We start from the raw sequence: 19,682 nt of genomic DNA on the forward strand, positions 1-19,682 counted from the left end.
TATCCATACCTACATGTCTATGAAATGAAATCTAAGGTAAAATGATTGAAACATTTTGCATTATCTATCACATCTGGCAGCACACGGTGCTACTGAAGCAGTACATTTTCTTACTTGATATTCACGGAAATTAAAGGATTTAGTTTCATCTGAACCAAACATTCTTAAAAATTGAGAATGGAAATGTGGAATGTGTAAAAGAGACAGTAACCATGTCAAAAGAGCAGAAAGCAGTCAAAGGCTACTAATGGATCCTCATAGCTGACTATGCGGTATAGACTTTGCTCATTGTTGAAGGCCGTACGGTGACCTACAGTTGTTAATGTCTGTGTCATTTTGGTTTTTTGTGGATAGTTGTCTCATTGGCAATCATACCACATCTTCTTTTTTATATCTTTAACAAAGCGAGAAAATCCTACGCCCAGAGGCGGGCTTCAGATGGCCCTTAACAAAATGTGTACCAGTGTAAACTCCAAATCATAAAATAAACTTACAATTAAAAACATACAAGACTAACAAAAACCAGAGACTCCTGACTTGACGACAAGTTATCATACTAAGAGACACATCAAATATTCAAAGGTCAAGAGTCAAAAAGTCATAGTCTGGTCAAGAAATCATTGTAAAAAAAACACAAAGCGGATTTTGAGAAAAGGGTCATCGTGGTACACAAAACTAACAATATATCTATATATCTAATATAGATATAAGAAGATGTGGTACGAGTGCCAATCATACAGTTAATTCTCCATTTAATTCAAACAAAATATGATACAAGTTTTACAGAGGGCAAAGGAAGTTTTTCGTGCCAATAGACTCATCATCTTATGACAATACATCTACATGCCACATATTCAGAAGCAAGGTCAATTGAAAATTATATTTTGAGGTCAAGGTAATATACCGAGGAACACACTGCAACATGATGACACATCCTACGTGCATACATGTAGGTCAGGAGTCAAAAAGTCAAAGTCTGGTCAAATGTTCCATGTAAAAAATTACACACAGCAGTCTTGCACGAAAGCTCATCATGGTACACGTAACAATGTCTTATGTCATGATGCACTACACATGCAAAATATAGAAAACCTAGGGCAGAGACAGAAACACAAGACATATAACTAAACTCAATTGAATGGTACTTGTATTGTAGGTCACTACAATTGCCTTCAACAAAGAATATAAACACTCGCAACAATGCAAAGTTAAACCCGTCTTTCACTAAAGTTTGAGCAGGATTCTTTGTAACGATTATCTTACCACATATAATTGAGAATCGAGTCGTGCAGTTATATCAATAAATTAAAACGGTAAGATTAGACATTAAAACACTAAAAACTAGGGTTTACCATTGATTTTAAACCCAATCATATATGATAGTCCTATGGTAAACTTATGGAAACACATGATACAGTCATGAAATTGAATATTTGAAAAAGTACGACCAGAACAATACAAGACAGAGTTGTAAACAAAAGAAACTAATGATACATATCGAATTTTTAATCCCAATGCACAAATTAGGAACCGTAGTTTTCATTCAATTTATTTATCTAAAATGTACGCTTGGGTTAAACAATGGAAATTAACACTGTATATTTATATAAACGATCAATCTTGTAACAAAAGATTTAAATAACCAGTTCATTAAAATCATGAATTATAAATACACACATACACCTACAAAAAGTGACACAAGAGCTCAGTAGATATATTTTTTTAGTTACTAATGTAAACAATAACTGTCAATAATCGGAATATAATGGCAACACAGGAAAATGATTCAACAGATATCGAAGTCGTTCTTAAAGATCTCAAAAAGGTAAGATTTCGTAAAAAGACATATTGAATTTCTTTAAAATTAGATTTTAAGTTTATTCCTTGCTTTAAGTCTTTCGTACGGAAACAATCAATAAATCATCTTCAGTTACACTGACATCGTATCAAATGGTTAATTTTCTCGTTTGAATTGTTTGACATTTGTCATTTCGGGGCCTTTTATAGCTGACTATGCGGTAAAGGCTTTTCTTTCTTAAAGGCCGTATGTTGACCTAGAGCTGTGTAAATTTAAATTTCTGTGTCAGTTGGTCTCTTTTGGAAAGTTGTCGCGTTGACAATCATACTACATCTTCTTTTTATAGTTACTCTTAAATTTGATTGGGGGTATTAAAATAATGAAGTAAATTGATCGTGATTGAGATGGAACATCACTAAACATTTCCTCATATACAATTTTCTAATAAATTTACCAATTTTGCATTATAGATAGAAAAACACATTTGGGTGAAAATAAAAAAATATATCAGATAGAATTTTGAAATGATGTATTAAAAAAACACAACATATTTTAAACCTACCTCTTCTTAACTGTTAAGGCCAACTTCATACAGGAACTTCTTAGGAAGAAAGATAAGAAGTTAGCAATATCCAACTCTACTTTCCGTTATAAAGATGATGTTCTTTCACTAAATAATTCAAAATTTTGTGACTATGTATTTCTAATCTGTATTAGCTTCCTGCAATAAGAGCACCTCCATACGGGGTATTCAATATAGATTCAAAACATGATGACAATAAAGATATATTTTACACTGATCGCTAACTCACTTATTTGCTATATACTGATAAAATAAACAGTTGAAAATCTATATATAGAAAATAAAACACGAAATAGCTATCCATACGTATAATTTTAACTGCATTTAATTATTAGCAAGAAACAATGAATTTGGGTTTTTAAAAGGGGGCTCGCGGGTCTAAATCATTTTTTTTTAATTTAATATAGGAGTTCGCTATATTTTTCTATAAATAAACTCTATCTTATACTAAATAGAAAATCTGTGCTTGAAAATATTGAAATATTTACTACTTTGGATATAATTTGGATATTTATTTATTGTGAGAATGATTCCTATGGTATTTATCTACTAAATGTCGCATAATCTGGAGAACAAAGGTGAAAAAAGACCAAGATTATCAGACGGCGAAACTCCAAAACCAGAAGGTAAACTATACAAAATGTCTTCCGACGATGATGATATAAAAACTCAGTTCAAAACTATTATAGAATCTATGAATGATATAAAGAAAGGCCAATCGTCTATGCAAAAGATGTTTGAAAGTAAACTTGATAAAATGAAAACAGAACTTATGTCTAGTATAGATGATAAAGTCAAAGTTTTGAAATCTGATATTGATTTACAATGGGGACAACAAAAAACTAAGATTGAACAGTTGTCAAACAGTGTCGAAAGTGTTATGAATAGATTAACGGTAGTAGAAGGAGTTGTTGCCGAAGGCAGCAATTAGTGGTGCAACGAACGTGATCCAAACAAATCAGTCATACCAAAACAATCAAGTTAATCCGCTGAACAATGATGAAGTTACGGTTATTGCGTCTGGTGTTCCGTTTGAAGAAGGTGAAGATATCTTGATTAAGGCCAAGCAAATTGTTGCCGAAATTAACACTGAAATTTCCGAAAATTATATTATGGCAGCATTTAGATTGAAAAGTCGAAGACAAGACCGACCTGGATTTGTTAAAATTATTGCTACGAATGTTGATACAAAAAGACGTATTTTAAGGGAAAAACATAAACTCCGCAACTCGACAAATTTCAAAAACATCTATTTACGCAGCAGCAAATCTCATGTTGAACGTATGTTTGAAATTAATACAAGAACTCTGTTGAAGGAATTACCGCATGGTTCATCGTACCGATTGACTGCTAACGGAAGGATAATAAAGAAAACAACGGAAGCAGCTAGTGAGAATGAACAAACTGATGGTAACAAATAGGATTTAAACCGGTCTGTTGAACATTCATTAAAATTTTGTCAAATCAATGTTGGTGGTTGGACTGTAAATAACAATAATTTGAGAAGAGCCTTAATCTGTAATATAAATGCAGATATTGTTAGTGTTTGCGAAACTCATTTGTCGGGAACAAATGAACTAGATTTAGCAGCAGATGGATATAAATGGTATGGATCTAATAGAACTTTTATTCACAGAAATGCCCCGAAAGCTTCCGGGGGTGTAGGATTTCTTGTAAAGCATTCTATTTTGAAAAGTTTTGATGTACGTATTATAGATAAAAGTGTCGATGGTATCTTAGGGTTACTATTTAGAAACAAAGAAACAGATTTCACTTGTGTTGCATTTTCATGTTATCTTCCGCCGGAAAATTCACCTTGGGGGCGCGACGCCCAAACGTTCTATTCACATGTTCTTTCTCAAATTTAATTGAACTATGATGTTGATGCTATATTTCTATTAGGAGACTTTAACTCGAGATTAGGAAACCTTAAAGATGTCTCTTCCGAATTCGATAATGTCACTACGAGAGAAACTATTGACAAGACTCATAATCAACACGGACAGTCTTTTTCTGAATTTCTAAATGATAGTAAATTTTGTGTTCTAAATGGCCGATCCGGAGAACAGTCGAACAAATTCACATCAATATCATTAAAAGGAAAAGCAGTTGTTGACTACGTATGTGTTCTGCATGATATAGTTGAAAATTGTAAAAATTTCGAAATCATCACCAGCAATGAAATTATCGAATCCGAAAGAATCCAGCATCTTATTGGAACAAGAAGTAGAATTCCAGACCATGCGTTTTTAATATTTGATTATGTTGAAAACTTTATAATTAAATCTGAAAATGAGAAACATAACGTTTTGTCGACAAGGAAAAGATTCAGATTTAAAGAAATACCGTCAAACTTTATGTGCTCGGACATCACGAAAGATGCTATACATATGGTTATTCGTCAAATTGAACTATGCAGAGAACAGCAAGAAGACATTGATACGGTCTACGAAGAATTATGCAAACTTGTATTATAATAAAAAAATATCTAATATCTAACTCTATGGTGTAATTTTTTAATATCAATCAAAATTAAATTTTCTATGCATACTCTATTCAAAATCTGACATTTTCCCACTACCTAAAGCATAAAGATAGTCTAATAACGCATTGTTTTTTAATGTTTACAAAAAAAGCATGAAATAAACTTCAACTTGACAAATTGTAAAAAAATCTGTGGATTTTAATAAAACGCCTCACCAGCCTTAACTGTTTTCTTTTGATGAATAAGCACACTAATTTGACAAGAAAATCTCTTTATAAGATAATGGTTCATGAATATACAAAAAATATGTTGCATTTTAACTGATCAAGTAATAATATTTCAATGATCATTTGAAACATGTAAATATTTACGATTTTTTTCTAGACAAAACATCATTAATGCCAATTACCAAGTCATATTGGTAGTCATTCTGCATGCCCACCTTCCCATTTTATAGGTGTGCAATTTTACGTATCGGGTTAATCTACATTTTTCATTTTCAAATTAAGTTTTTGCGACACTTGAACAGTAACATTATATCGCGCCGTTGTACTGAAAACTAAACTGTGATAAAAAAAAATGCCAAAAGAATACACACTATCATTGAAACTCCATAAACCATGAACGAATTTTCTGAACGATCCCACATCAAAACGTTTATTAAAGCCGAATAGCAATTACCTATTTATGATTCATGATTCAATTCCTGATGAACATGAGCCTCCCTAAAAATAATTTGATATCATGAAATATTACATTTGATTGAACTATCACTTGTTTAACCATTGTCACGAATCACAAAGGTTACCATTGCTGGCATTACTATATGAGGAATAACAAAAACCAAAACACTTTGTTCTGGTATAATATGTTTGCCCAGTTATACTGATCCGACGTTGGAAAAGCAAACAACAATTAGTCATTGCTCTTCGATTTTGTATTTATTAAGCTTTTTTTGGTATTATTCATGCGTCACTGATGAGTCTTTTGTAGACGAACGCACGTTAGTTGCAAATACAAATTTTCCATCCGGGTATCAATGATGAGTTCATTCATAACTTTTAGTTTCTAAAACCCCAGCACTGATTCCTTGCTGTATATAACCTTAAGGAGGCTCGCGGGTATAAGATTTTTCAAAAAAATAAACTTTAATTTTCATTACATTTAATTGAGTGATATATGTTAATTTTGATATTTCATAGCTGACATCTTGACAAAAGCCGCTCTATTATTTTTCAATGTGGGTCCATAACTTATATAATTTGAAGCACCAAGATGATATACTACTTTGTCCAGTCTGTTTTTCTTTAATCCGGTCAACAATTTGGTAACAGATCTACCAGACTATCGGTTAAGAAGATTTCAGACATGTAAAATACTAGTTCAGACTGTTAAAATTGACAACGATAAGGTTTAAGTACAAATCAGTACATCCGAGTGTGGTAAAAATTAGGTTCACACGGCACGACAAAGGTCAATTACGAATCGGGAGACTGGTTTGGCTCGTTCCACAAGAATGATCGGGGTGGTAGATCTTGCTCTTCATCTCTCTGACTTTCTACCCGACCAAAAAAGAGCAAAATCTTCCACCCCGAACATTTTGTCGAAGGAGGTGTCAAAATATGTTGAGTAGGGCTTTGGAAGTCAAGCATTCAAGATGAGATCGGAATAAGTCGAGTCACGGATCCAATCATTTTAACATGTTTAAGGTCAATCGTATCATGTTTCATCTGTGATACACATTAATTAATCAATTTCCCGAAACAACATACTTTGAATTTTTCGAAAAAAGTAAGGATTGTCTTATCCCAGCAATAAATTACGTTGGCTATATTTGGCACAACTTGATGGAATTTGTGCTCTTCAACTTTGTACTTGTAGGCTTTAAAACTGTTTTGATCTGATGTAAACGAAACGCGCGTCTGGCGTAATAAACTATAATCCTTTTTTTCCCAACGTAACAATATCTTTATTGGATATTTGCTGTAACAATTTACTAAGTTTACAGCTTTAACTTAGTATCCCTCATGTTAGCATACCTAATAGTCAAGGGAAGCACTATTTGGCAAGGTATTATTTATTCATAATATTAGTATTCATAACATAAAATATTTCACAAAAAATATTCGATAAATTATTGTAATTATAATCCTGGTACATTTGATAACTATTTACACTAGCAATCAATGAAACCGTTCAAATCTTGCTGTTCAGTGTGAATAATGTGCCGTGTTCATGACCTTACTTTGACCTATTATGGTTTACATTTACAAATTGTGACATGGATGGTGAGTTGTCTCGTTGGCAATCACACCGCATAGTTTAATGTCTATGCAACTACAAGTAACTGTTGAACTACACTGATTGAGAACCTGCTGTTGAATTGAGCATAATATGAGCTTTCAGAGTCACCCCAAGGGATTTCATAGCATTCTTATAATGTCTATGATCAGCATCGTCCATCTGTCTATTTTAACGCCAATTATCAGTCTGTAGCAGATAGTGATAATCATCTTTGGCGATTGACTTGTTTGCGATAAAAGGATTTCAATTGGTGAGTACTAGAAAATATAATGGATCAATAATATTTTTAGATTGATTCAATCAGACTATCAGGCATTGAAACCGCAAATCCAGCATACTAAAAGTGCTTAAAACCATTTGCTGTATATGAGAAAGTCTGCAAAGATAAACATAAACAATGTGTAAGCACTTTCTCATCTAGATTTCTCTGCGTCGCTTTTTGTCCACGCCTTCTTATTATTTCTGTCATTGCTAGAGATAGTTCTCTGTAAGCTCTAACAAACTTGTTGACAAATGCAGCTGCTCTATCGCCATGCAGATTTTGTAAATGAATGGCTTCTATCGTCTACAGAATAATAGCCCAAATATATGGACAATTTGTCCGTCTATCAGAGATGGGTCCGATTACTTTCAATGTAATTGATTAAATTACAATTACTTTGTCATATGTACGATTAAATTAAATTAATGATTACATCATTTCAGAAAGTGTCTGATTAAATTAATGATTACATTGGCAAAATAATCTTGATTACATCTGATTACAATGAATAACAAAACAACATTTTGCATTATGTGAATGTATAAACCTTTAATATATAACTTTAGCGTTTTTTAGAAAGTATTGTGTTTGCCATATTATAAAATGATAACTTCAAACTTCATCTATTGAATAAACCTCAAAAGTTCACTTCATGCATACATGAACATTGTGTTACTGGTTATGTCGACCCATTGAACTTTATCATCATTAATTTCTGAACTTTTTTATTTCAATAAAATATAGCTTTTTAAAAAGCGTTTGCTGTTTGCCTTCTGACATATTCTATACTGTAATTTATATTTGTTTCAAGGTGCAGTTTATGGGAGTTAAAATATGGATGAAATAAAGTTACCAGTTTAATCAAATAGTAAACAATATACAAGTGCTTAACATCATTGCATTTAACATGTCCAGTCTAAATACATACAAAAATTTGCTTATTTAAACAAGTTATTTGTCCATCTTTTAATAAATCTTGTGCTGATTAGTATAATTATGATCACAAGTCTGATTTTTACAGTGTCTCATAAGTCAATTTGTTTGGCTGGGTGTTGATTATTTTAAATATTGTATATGTTATACTGTATATTGTTCAGATGTTAATCAATACGTGACACTTTAATAAAATATATTTTTTTTTTTTTTTTTTTTTATCTTTTACCATACAAATTGTCATACAGCTATACTCAGTTGGTAATTGCAATAAAAACAAACCTTAATTGATTTCCTACCTGTCAATGCAAAGTTGACAAAAATCACAACATTAAAAAAAGATTATAATTAAGGGTTAAAAGAAAAGTATTACTTGAATATAACAGTTATTATCAAATTTATTAATACATCTTTAAATTGTGAATATATGTACAATATCATTCAGGGTTTGACACTAACATTAGTGGTGATGTAGTCCACAGGACTACCAAGAATTTTTTTTGAGTAGTCCTGGTAGTCCACCTCTATCACTGGTGAGGGCCGAACTAGCTAGGGGGTTTGGAACATGCCCCCAAGATTTTTTTTTGAAATAAGATGCAATTTATTGCCATCTGAGCACCTCAAAAACACACAAATGTTCATTTGAGTTTTGAATTTTTTTTTTTTTTTTCAGATAAATTAAAGTTGACATTGATTGAATAAATTTTATTACTCCTGAACTTTTCCTATCAGAAAATGTAGAAAAATAAAATGCAAAATCTGCAATCTGAGACAATTTCTAAGGCCTTGTTAGGTAGAGTTATTTGACCTTTTATTCTAGACTCATTTAGAAAAAAAAGGATAAAAATAAGTCAATGTTTTAAGTTTTCATTGTTCTTCAAACAGTTTATAAGATTTTGTTGTAGTGATACAATGTCTTTATTTGTTAACTTCATCATCACTGTTGAAAGCACTTCAGTGGATATGTTGCTGAAACAAAATGCCTTTAATAATACCATTTTGAATGACATGCATATGTTTTTTTTCTAATAAGAAAGCCACCAAAAAATATTGTTGCCTTTTTTTCAAACTACCTCTTCCTGTTTCTTTTTTGGGGGGTAATAATTTTGTTATCCAAATTTGGGAAGTATTTTTTTAACTCATCTGCGTAATTATTGCTGACCTTTGCTGTCTATTCTGCAGTTTCTTCACATTTTGGTTATCATACATTTTCATTTTACATTGAAAATCCCATGTGTTACAAACGCTGTGATGATTCTGATCAGAAATCTGGATCTCAAAGGTGCTTTCATAATATTGATATATAAAAATACGTTTTTCCAAATGCAATCACTGATTTTGAAAGTAAATATTATTGGGAGGACTTTTATGCAAATTTTTATCATTGAAATAGCCAGACTATATACAAACAGAGACATAGACATATGATACAATATATAATTGTATTATATGTCTCTGATACAAATTAGATTTTAGGGGGGCACCGGACTACCGTTAGTGTCGAACCCTGTCTTTTACTAAGACCAGAAACATATAATTGTATTATATGTCTCTTTTTAGGCTATTGCTGACTTTTCAATACTGTAACAGTTTATGTTTTACTCAAGTATACAAATTTATCAACATGCTTTATAAAAAAAAAAGTAAACCAAACTATCTTTCACATGTTCAATATAAATTGAATAAGAATAACAAAAAGTTTCCTTAATTGAACATAAACACAGTTTAAGATTTTTTTCATTGTAATCAGAATGTAATCATAAAGTAATCAGGATTACAGGGTATTTTGAAAAGTAATTGATTAATTTACATTACATGTAATCAGATTTTTGGCTGATTAATGAGCACAATGATTACTTGAAAAATTGTAATCAAATACAGCTGATTAACGATTACAATTACAATTACCCCAACTCTGCCGTCTATGGGATACATTTATATCCCTGCTAGTACAAAATGTATATGTCGTTATAAAGGTGACGACACTCAGATTCAACCTTGATCTTAGCTTGGTGATATTAAGTGTTTAGGTCTCATTGCATCTTGTTATGGTCAACTTATTTGAGAGTACGGAATAATGTTTTCAGTTTGTCCACTTGTAAAGAAGCATAACTTTAGAACTGTAACAGTAACAGCGCCGCCCCCAATTTTTTAAACGTTCAGATGCACAAGGGTTAGAATCACTATCCTCTCGGTTGTGGATGTTACATACATATCAGACGTTTATACAATAAAATCGTTCATACCCAACCGATTATCCATTAGACCCCTATACGATCAGGTTGATCTGGTATCGTCAAGTCTGAGATGAGATAAGGTATACTTGAATTAGTCTAACTGGTCGAGTAAAAAATGTAAAAAAGATAGTGACATGGTCAGGATCGTCGAATATGCATTTTATATATGGTTAAGCTGAAGTGAAGAAATTGTTGGGAAGTCATAAATTGTCGTCTATAGTCTTATTGCGGTCTGATAGATGTCATAAATTTCTAATCGACGGTTTATGCTTATTCGTGAAAATTTAGGCAATCGGAATCAGCGACTTGATTTCACAGGCACTATGTTACCTGCTATAACATATATGGGTCGAGCAAAAGCAAGTATAATTGATACCAGCTATAAAACAATTTAGACTTTTCCGCTTTGTAGTGTATGAAAATGTATTTCAACTGCAATTGGAACGCTTCATATTTTTGAGAGGTTAAACAGAGTAGGGGCCTTTTATAGCTGACTATGCAGTATAGGCTTTGCTCATTGTTGAAGGCCGTACGGTGACCTATAGATGTTGATGTTTGTGTCATTTTGGTCTTTTGTGGATAGTTGTCTCATTGGCAATCATATCACATCTTCTTTTTTATATATGGTGTAATGGTTCTGGTCTGGCGTGAGTACAACATAATTATGATACTTATGTCCAACTATGACAATGCTAATACTAGCAGTTTTATTTTAAAAGAAATTGCATATACAATTCATATTCTTAGTTCATTTTCTGAATGTTTACTGTATAGAACCCGTGTCAAAATGCGTTTTAACCGTTTTAAACTGAAGTTGGTAACGTTTCTGTTAAAGGTTGTTTAACAGATCAACGCTAATATAACAGATAAAATAAACATGTGTACTGTATATTCAATGTAACGTTGACACAAATAAATATGATCCATCTGAATAAGATCATCAAGTTCATCAATTAAATTATAAAACACACATTTAAAAATCTATAAACAATATATATTTGGTTTTGACAGTTGTCCAATCTTACTAACAATGCATATCATTGCTCTAGTTTTTAAATTGTTTCTGTAGGGCAAACATTATGTAGACAGCATTTAAATTATAAACCAAACTGTTCATTTTATTTAGTTATAAGTATTAATATCTTACAACAATTTAGCCATGCATGCTCAGTAATATAAATGCACTGCTGAAGGAAATTTATGCTTTTTACATAATATTTGGTAAGAAAATACCTTGGTATTAACGAGTAGAACGTTTATTCACTTTGAATGTGTTGACGGTAAAATATGAATACGCATAATCTACCAATTAACACACAAGGAAATGTTTCAGGATCATGACATTTAATTGCTGTTAGTTAATAAAATTGAGAAAAGAAATGGTGAATGTGTCAAAGCGACAACAACCCGACCACAGAGCAGACAACAGCCGAAGGCCACAAATGGGTCTTCAATGAAGCGAAAATTCCGGCACCCTTAGGTGTCCTTCAGCAGTCCCCTAAAACATATGTGTACTAGTACAGTGATAATCGACGTCATACTAAACTCCGAAGAATATACAGGAAAATGAAATTAAAAATCAAACTAGACTAACAAAGGCCAGAGGCTCCTGATTTGGGACAGGCGCAAAATAGCGGCGGGGTTCAACATGTTTATGAGATCTTAACCCTCCTCCTAAACTTCTAGCCAATGTAGAAAAGTAAACGCATAACAATACGCACATTAAAATTCATTTTAAGAGAAGTCCGAGTCCGATGTCAAAAGATGTAACAAAAGAATATAAATAAAAATGACTATAAAACATAGTTAATAACAGACTACTAGCAGTTAACTGACATGCCAGCTTCAGACCTCAATTAAACTGATTGAAATATTATGTATTCATCGTATCAATATCAGACACAATCTCTGTCGTCATGGATTAAGTCTCATACTATCATAAAATATATGAGAAGAGCAGAACCTGTGTCATGCCAACAACTGTTAAAAAAATGTGTTTAGTTCCGATGCAAATATCATATTAGTGAATTAATATTAAATTCAAAATATGCAATCTTAAATGACCTGACAACAGTATTGTACAATGTAACTATATACCTTCTTAATAAGTGTGTTTAAATGTTTTGTAAGCTTTTGAGGTGAATACTGACATTTTTGTGCTTTGTAAAGAATATTACCATAAACAAATTGGGTGTGAAATACCTGAACGTATAAGATGTCTGCATGTCTTAAATAGGTTTAGAATTTGCCATTTGAGATGTTTGATAAGGGACGTTTTAATTTGAATTATCCTTGGAAAAAAGAGAACAACAAAATGTTTTGGACATAAATTGTTCTGGTTTAATCGATTGAGGTTTAAGATTGACAACAGAAACAACAGTATAAATTTTTTTTCTGTTGCCTTGTGTGCAAAATATTTACCCATGTTGAGTAGACAAGTACCTATTATTATGTTTTTGTACATTTTTTGTGCATAATTGTTTGAAGCTTTTTTAAAAAAAAGTATATGATAAAAACCTAATAATCGGTATACTAGTAAACCTGGAGTAGTTCTTGTAAACTTTTGGTCATACCTATCCACGTATGCTCAGCTTTTTGGAAATCAGTGATAAAAGCATAGGTCAAAATCTTTAACCCAGGCAGGGTATTTTTTAATGATTATACATTCCCCACACAACGATATCTTTCTCGTTCACCATTCAAATTAAAAAAAATCGTAATGACTTTTGACCTAAAAAGATTGAAAGATCGGACATATTTTTATTTTATTACGTATTTGAAAAAGTCAATACGATATTCAAATGAGACTTACAAATTGTGTTATGTTTGGTGAAGATAAAAAATAATTTTACCTGGAGAAGCCACGAGTAAAATGTATTTTGGCATTGCACTTTGAAAATGACTTAATCAATGGAATAAAACATCTTAAACATTTACTTTCTCTATTTTTCTCCACAATAGGTTATAAAAAAAATTTATCTTCTGTGTATCAGGAAAATTGTGTGCAAATATAACAAGTGGCAATGCCAACCTTTCAGACCTTTAGTTTCATTGATGAATAATAATATGGACTCGTACAGTGTCCAATGTGAAGTTCAATCAAGTTAATGTATCAATTTATACACGGTCTTATCAAATCAATATACCCGAATGAATAGCATTGGTAGTCTAGAAATAAAGTTATAGTAACTTAATCCAATCAAATTGCGTAAGGTTCCATTACAATGCAAGGTCCACATCATAATGCGTAATGGGGGTAAATTTTGGTAGGAAGAAAATTACAATTAATATTCATGTAATAACGATTAGAAATGTGTCAAACAAAAAGTTAACTTTAGTTTCAAAAACTTGTCGTTCTGTAATTGTATAGTTTGCAGATATATCAATTGTGTATTACGACGATGAAAACTTACATTATTATTGCCTTCTACAAAAACATCCTATTCAAGCATGCAATATTTAACAAATAATACGAGATACCGAGTAAAATCATTTCTAATAACGCTGCATTTAAATTTATTCTGATGCATACAGTGGTATTGTCATGAAGTGCGTTGAAAAGAACAATGGTATAGGAAACATCTAATTACCTCACAAAATGTTATCGCGCACTAAAGGCTCGTTATAAAACATATAGTTATAAAGAACAGTGAAGAGTTTAGCAAACATAGGAAACACAAACACTAATTTACTAATGATATGGAAATTACGGTGTAGCAGTATAATAAAGAATTTCATTTAAAAAGAAATATGGTTGTCGTTCATTTCAGTCTTGTAAAAGTCTAGACGATGCTCTTCTTGAACACTCATTAAGAAACATTTTCAATTTGAACAGTTGTTAACTATATTTGAATTAATACAGCTTATAATCCGTGTCAAATTACTTATTTTACTGCAACACAATATTTCCTTATTGAAAGCTAAGGTATAATGTCTACGTAAAGGTCTATGTTACAGTGCAACATTAACAAATATATATGCTATATGATATACTCATATCTTTAATGGGATATACTAATGTATATTGTGTACATCGTGTTACTCCACAGAAATATTATGACAATAACTATTATTATTTAAAACAAGGCTGAACGCGTTATAAAAAGTAGGACAATTCATATGTTTGACTATATATCTGGCAAGAGAAACTATTTAGTATTTGAGAGTAAAATAATTTTGAAAATGTTCAAGGACAAATGAATTATTAATTTATTTTACTTTAGTAAGGACGAAAAAGAGTTTACAACGACATTTATAGGAATCGAAAACTAGTATATTTCAATCGATGTAAATGTTAGCTTGATAGCACATATACCTATCTATATTTTCTGTAGTTGAATAGTTTCTTTTATATTTCAAACCATGTTTACTGGAAATAATGTCAGGGTTTTCTGCATATATGTATACTGCATCATGCAATGAAGTTTTTTTTTTTTTATCTAAACATAGTTTTATCTTGTATGTTTCAAGCAAAGCAGGGAAAGGACGTCTTACCTTTGAATCGAATTCACAAACGCACGGTCATGCATACAAATGTCAACGATATAAATTCAGGTCAAATTTATAAACATGTTTGACGTTACAGAGTCTTGATAAGCAAACTAATGACTATTGCCTGATATTTGTAAGCAAATTCACATTTTTTATTTTGTTTTATGCTTATTTGATTCCTTTTTTTAAAGTGTACAGCAAGCTTGAAAATGTCTTAAATGGTTAAAGTGTCTGACATAATTCATAAAATTGAGAATGGAAATGGGAAATGTGTCAAAGAGACAACAAACCGACCAAATACAATAACAACAGCAGAAGGTCACCAACAGATTATCAATGTAGCGAGAAATTCCCGCACCCGTAGGCGTCCTTCAGCTGGCCCCTAAAAATATATATACTAGTGCAGTGATGTAAACATGAGCACGAAAAAGTATAAATATCAATATATAAAATGATAATGCTTACAATAAAGAAATTTGGAAATAGGTCTTATAACTCAGTAGAAATAGATATCTGTCGAATTGAACCATTTTTTTTTAATTTCAACATAAATAACAATAGGAATAAAATCACTAAAATATTGTTCGTTATCATAACGACGAAAAATAAGAGCAAATGATTTAATGATTCCTACTCGCTATGAAACCTATACAAATGAAGAAATTACTAGAAAGGAAAATCACAAAAATGCTGGTTGGTAATGAAAATTCAAAACAGAAAATCCCTAATCTAATAGCATACCAAAGCACAAACGAAAGGACTGTCATATTCTGGACATGGTACATGCATGTTCTAAAGTAGAAAATGGTGGTTAAAACCTGGTTTTATAGCTAGTTAAACCTGTCACTTTTATTACAGTCAATACAACTTCAATAAATTGACAACGATTTCAGTAGAATGTAACAGACACAGGACATATCACATTTACCTGCACGTGTTATCGACATAGTTAACTGAATGTTTGTTTTCCAGATAATACATGCATTTCACTTAGAAAACTTTAATAATTCACCGTTGGAGGTTTCACATTTTATGGTTAAACGATATCTACATAAATCATTCTAAAAACGACAAATAGTATATATAACTGCTTTCATTTGATATAGTAGTATTGTCAATATAAAAAGAAGATGTGGTATGATTGACAATAAAACAACTCTTCACAAGAGACCAAAATTGGACAGGTATTAACAACTATACGGCCTTCAACAATGAGCAAAGCCTATACCGCATAGTCAAGTTGTAAAGTTCAGTCGAAACGGTTTTTCGGATAATCTTTGATCGATTCCTCGGTTTACCAGTAAAGTAGCTGATGTTCAAATGTCTTTTCTACATAACTCTATAAACTCATCTATAAGGAGTTTATTCTAGGATTAATAACAACAACAAAAAGCACAAGACAAAATGTAATACATGTATTCAAGTTTAAAAATGTTCGATTGTCAAAATATCAAAATATGTCCATACTGATTTATAACAATTCTATTTGATATTTAGATTATGAATTCGGACTGTAGTGTACTAAAGACTCTCTTGCTCATTTTATCAGGTAAGATTTTAGATTGATATGTCATCAACAAAAGCAACAATATTTTTATCTCCGGAAACTATGTTGCTCTTTAGACAACCCACTTTGGCCAACAAATCTGAACGAGTTTATTGGACAAATAATACACCATATACAGAACTTTTTTTTTTTTATCAAAACGAAGAACGAACCAGGTGTAGAACAAATTTAGGATAAGTTTACATACAGATGAACGTTTTTTTCCCTATCACTGGATAATAATATGCCGTGAAGTTTATGGGGGTTCGTGTTGCTTATTCTTTAGTTTTCTATGGTGTGTCATATGTTCTATTGATTGTCTGTTTGTCTTCCTCATTTCGCGCCATGGCGTTATCATTTTTTTTTTTTATGATTTTGACTGTCCCTTTGGGATTTTCCGTTCTTCTTTCAGAACAACAATTAGCTTTAGTTTTTCAGAGATTGTAGAAATCGAAGACTGCGGTCATGCGTATTTGCTTATATTCAGAATATCATGATAAACGTACGTCAGTAAACAGTGTAGTGATAGTTCAAGGTCAATGTAAGAATTGTAAAACGTCTCAGGATAGTATAATCCTTATGGCCCATAAAATGCTGTCGTTCCACCTTTAACATACACTATGTTTTAACCTGTAATCCTTAAAATACCGTATTGAGCTATAACGGACATGACCAAATGCAAAACACTTCATCAAGACAATGCATAGCAAACTAGTTAGACAGACATTAACCGATGAACACCATTAAGTAACAGGTTACTTACTAACTGTGGACAGGTACATTCAGATTATGTTTTAATAACTAGTGTTTGTGAACACTTCATACGCTGTATCAACCGGCACAGTGGTATTCTGTAATGCCCATTTCGTCGATAATAATTGGTTATCAAAGAAAGGTTGATTAAGATTTAATCGTCATGCTGTTATGCCTCGCGTTATTCTTTTAACTAGAAAACACCCGCGAAATCGCGGGCATATACAGCTTGTGAACTGTTGTAGGATGATTTTTTGTAAAAGATATCATGTATTGAAAATAACATAAACGGTATCTCCCTTTTTCCTAGGTCCGATATTTGTTTCCTTTCTGTTAAATTCAATTATATTCGTGTTTCTGGTTTACGACCATAATTATTCTTCTCTTTTGCTACAATGCTTCTTTTGATAAAGTCAAATCAAATTAAAAATTTGCACCGTTTCAAACATGAAACAAATATCACTGCTTATATATAGACCATTATTAGTCTAAAAAATATGCTTCAATGACAATCCATCAGTGCTTTTTTTAAGAGCCTTATTAATATGCCAATGGTAGGATCTGAATCATGTATATGTTCCGGACCATATGAGTATTTGGACCATACGCGTATGGTCATGACCATATGCGTATACTCATATGGTCCGACCATACGCGTATGGTCGGACCATATGAGTATAATACTCGTTTGGTTATTAACGGGCCGGACCATATGAGTATTTGGACCATATAGGTATATATATTTTTTTCAAATTACATTATAAACGTTTCAATAATACAAAAACTTTATCTAAAAAAACAGTGATGGTTTAAAACATGACATTTTTTTTAATTTTATAATAAAAAAACTACGTAAAAATTTAATATTGATGCCATAGTTAGTTTTCATCGCTAGTTACATTCCTGCATTTAGGTTTGGATGACATTCACTTCCACACGGTATCATAGCTTTTTTGCATTTGCAAGAAATTTGTGCACGATCTTTTTCATTTACACATTTTGTTTGCGAGTGAAAAACAAGCCTTTTTTGCAGCTGCGTTCAGTGATACCGAGGTCTTTGGCAATTCTGATGTCTACGGTGTTTTTAAGAAGCTCTATATCTCAAATATCGTAAAACGACTGCAATACACCATCTTCACAACACAACTTAAATAAATTAATAATATGCTACTTTCCAGTGACTTCTTATGTAACAGTTCATTAAGAAATTTTTGGAATTTAAATTTTTAGTCGACATATTGCCATTACTCGTAATAACAAATCGGTAATGACCATCGGTATAAAATGTGTTTACTTTAAATTTGACAACTAAGTAAAATTAAGTAACTATGTGAAACTTCTTATTATTATTTAGCTTATCTTTTTATTATAATATATGATAAAATTACCTATATGATAGCGTATTTTGAATGAACGGTCATACCATATGAAGTTTAGAAGTATGAAAAGTAAACTGTAACAGAGTGTTAATTACCCCGACCATACGCGTATGGTCGGACCATATGAGTATATACCCATATGGTCATGACCATACGCGTATGGTCCAAATACTCATATGGTCCGGAACATATACATGACTAATACCGACTTAGGCTAATTTGAAGGGTTGTCGATCGAAGGGGTCCTGATCCCGAAATCCCGGGCTTAAAACAATGAATTCTCGAGATGCAGAACTTAAAGAAATTCATATCCCGAAATCGAAAAATATATTTCTGGATTCCGTAAGGATCAATTCCCAAATCCCGAGCTTAAACACACCCGATCCTGACGCCCCGAAAAAGGTCCTGCCTCCCTCTTATCTCTACCTTACTTTATTTTTTGCCAAATCACTATTTTCCCTTTTAACAATAAATTATACATAGAAATTTCCTGACAGAATACAGAGAGTCTCTATATATTAAAGTAGTATTATCGTAAACGCTAAAAATATTTGTCCTCTCTAAAGGATATAATAGTTATGATTTTTGCGATCTAAACACCGTGATATGGAGAATGTTCTACGATTGGTTGTACTTGTGTCACATGTTTTACTTATTTTAATATAAATGCAACTGGTATGACCCCCCTGAATAGTAAACATTTAAAAAAAAACAGTAGACAGAATACAGAGATTCTCTATATATCAAAGAAGTGTAATCGTAGTTTACATGTAGATAAACGCGAACAATAATTGTCCTATCTAAGGAGGTATTACAGTTGTGGTTCTTGCAATGGTAATGTGATGATTTTGTATCTAAGGTTAGATTGTATACATTGGTTACAGTTCGGCAGAAGCCTCGTTTTATATATT

The 19,682-nt window shown here is 31.8% G+C and overlaps 1 protein-coding gene across 1 annotated transcript in view; it reads left to right on the top strand.

Annotated features, from left to right (window-relative positions):
* The first annotated feature begins 1,572 nt into the window (after positions 1–1,572).
* The window catches only part of LOC134688172 (triple functional domain protein-like), a 51,863-nt gene continuing 33,753 nt past the window's right edge, over positions 1,573–19,682 (top strand). The window contains exons 1-2 of the mRNA XM_063548644.1: positions 1,573–1,825; positions 16,591–16,642. Of these exons, the coding sequence (XP_063404714.1) occupies positions 1,766–1,825; positions 16,591–16,642 (112 nt within the window). The 5' untranslated portion in view covers positions 1,573–1,765. The remainder of the gene's footprint in view (positions 1,826–16,590; positions 16,643–19,682) is intronic.

Source organism: Mytilus trossulus, chromosome 10, assembly GCF_036588685.1.
Source record: "Mytilus trossulus isolate FHL-02 chromosome 10, PNRI_Mtr1.1.1.hap1, whole genome shotgun sequence".
In the NCBI taxonomy this organism is placed as follows: Eukaryota; Metazoa; Mollusca; class Bivalvia; order Mytilida; family Mytilidae; genus Mytilus; species Mytilus trossulus.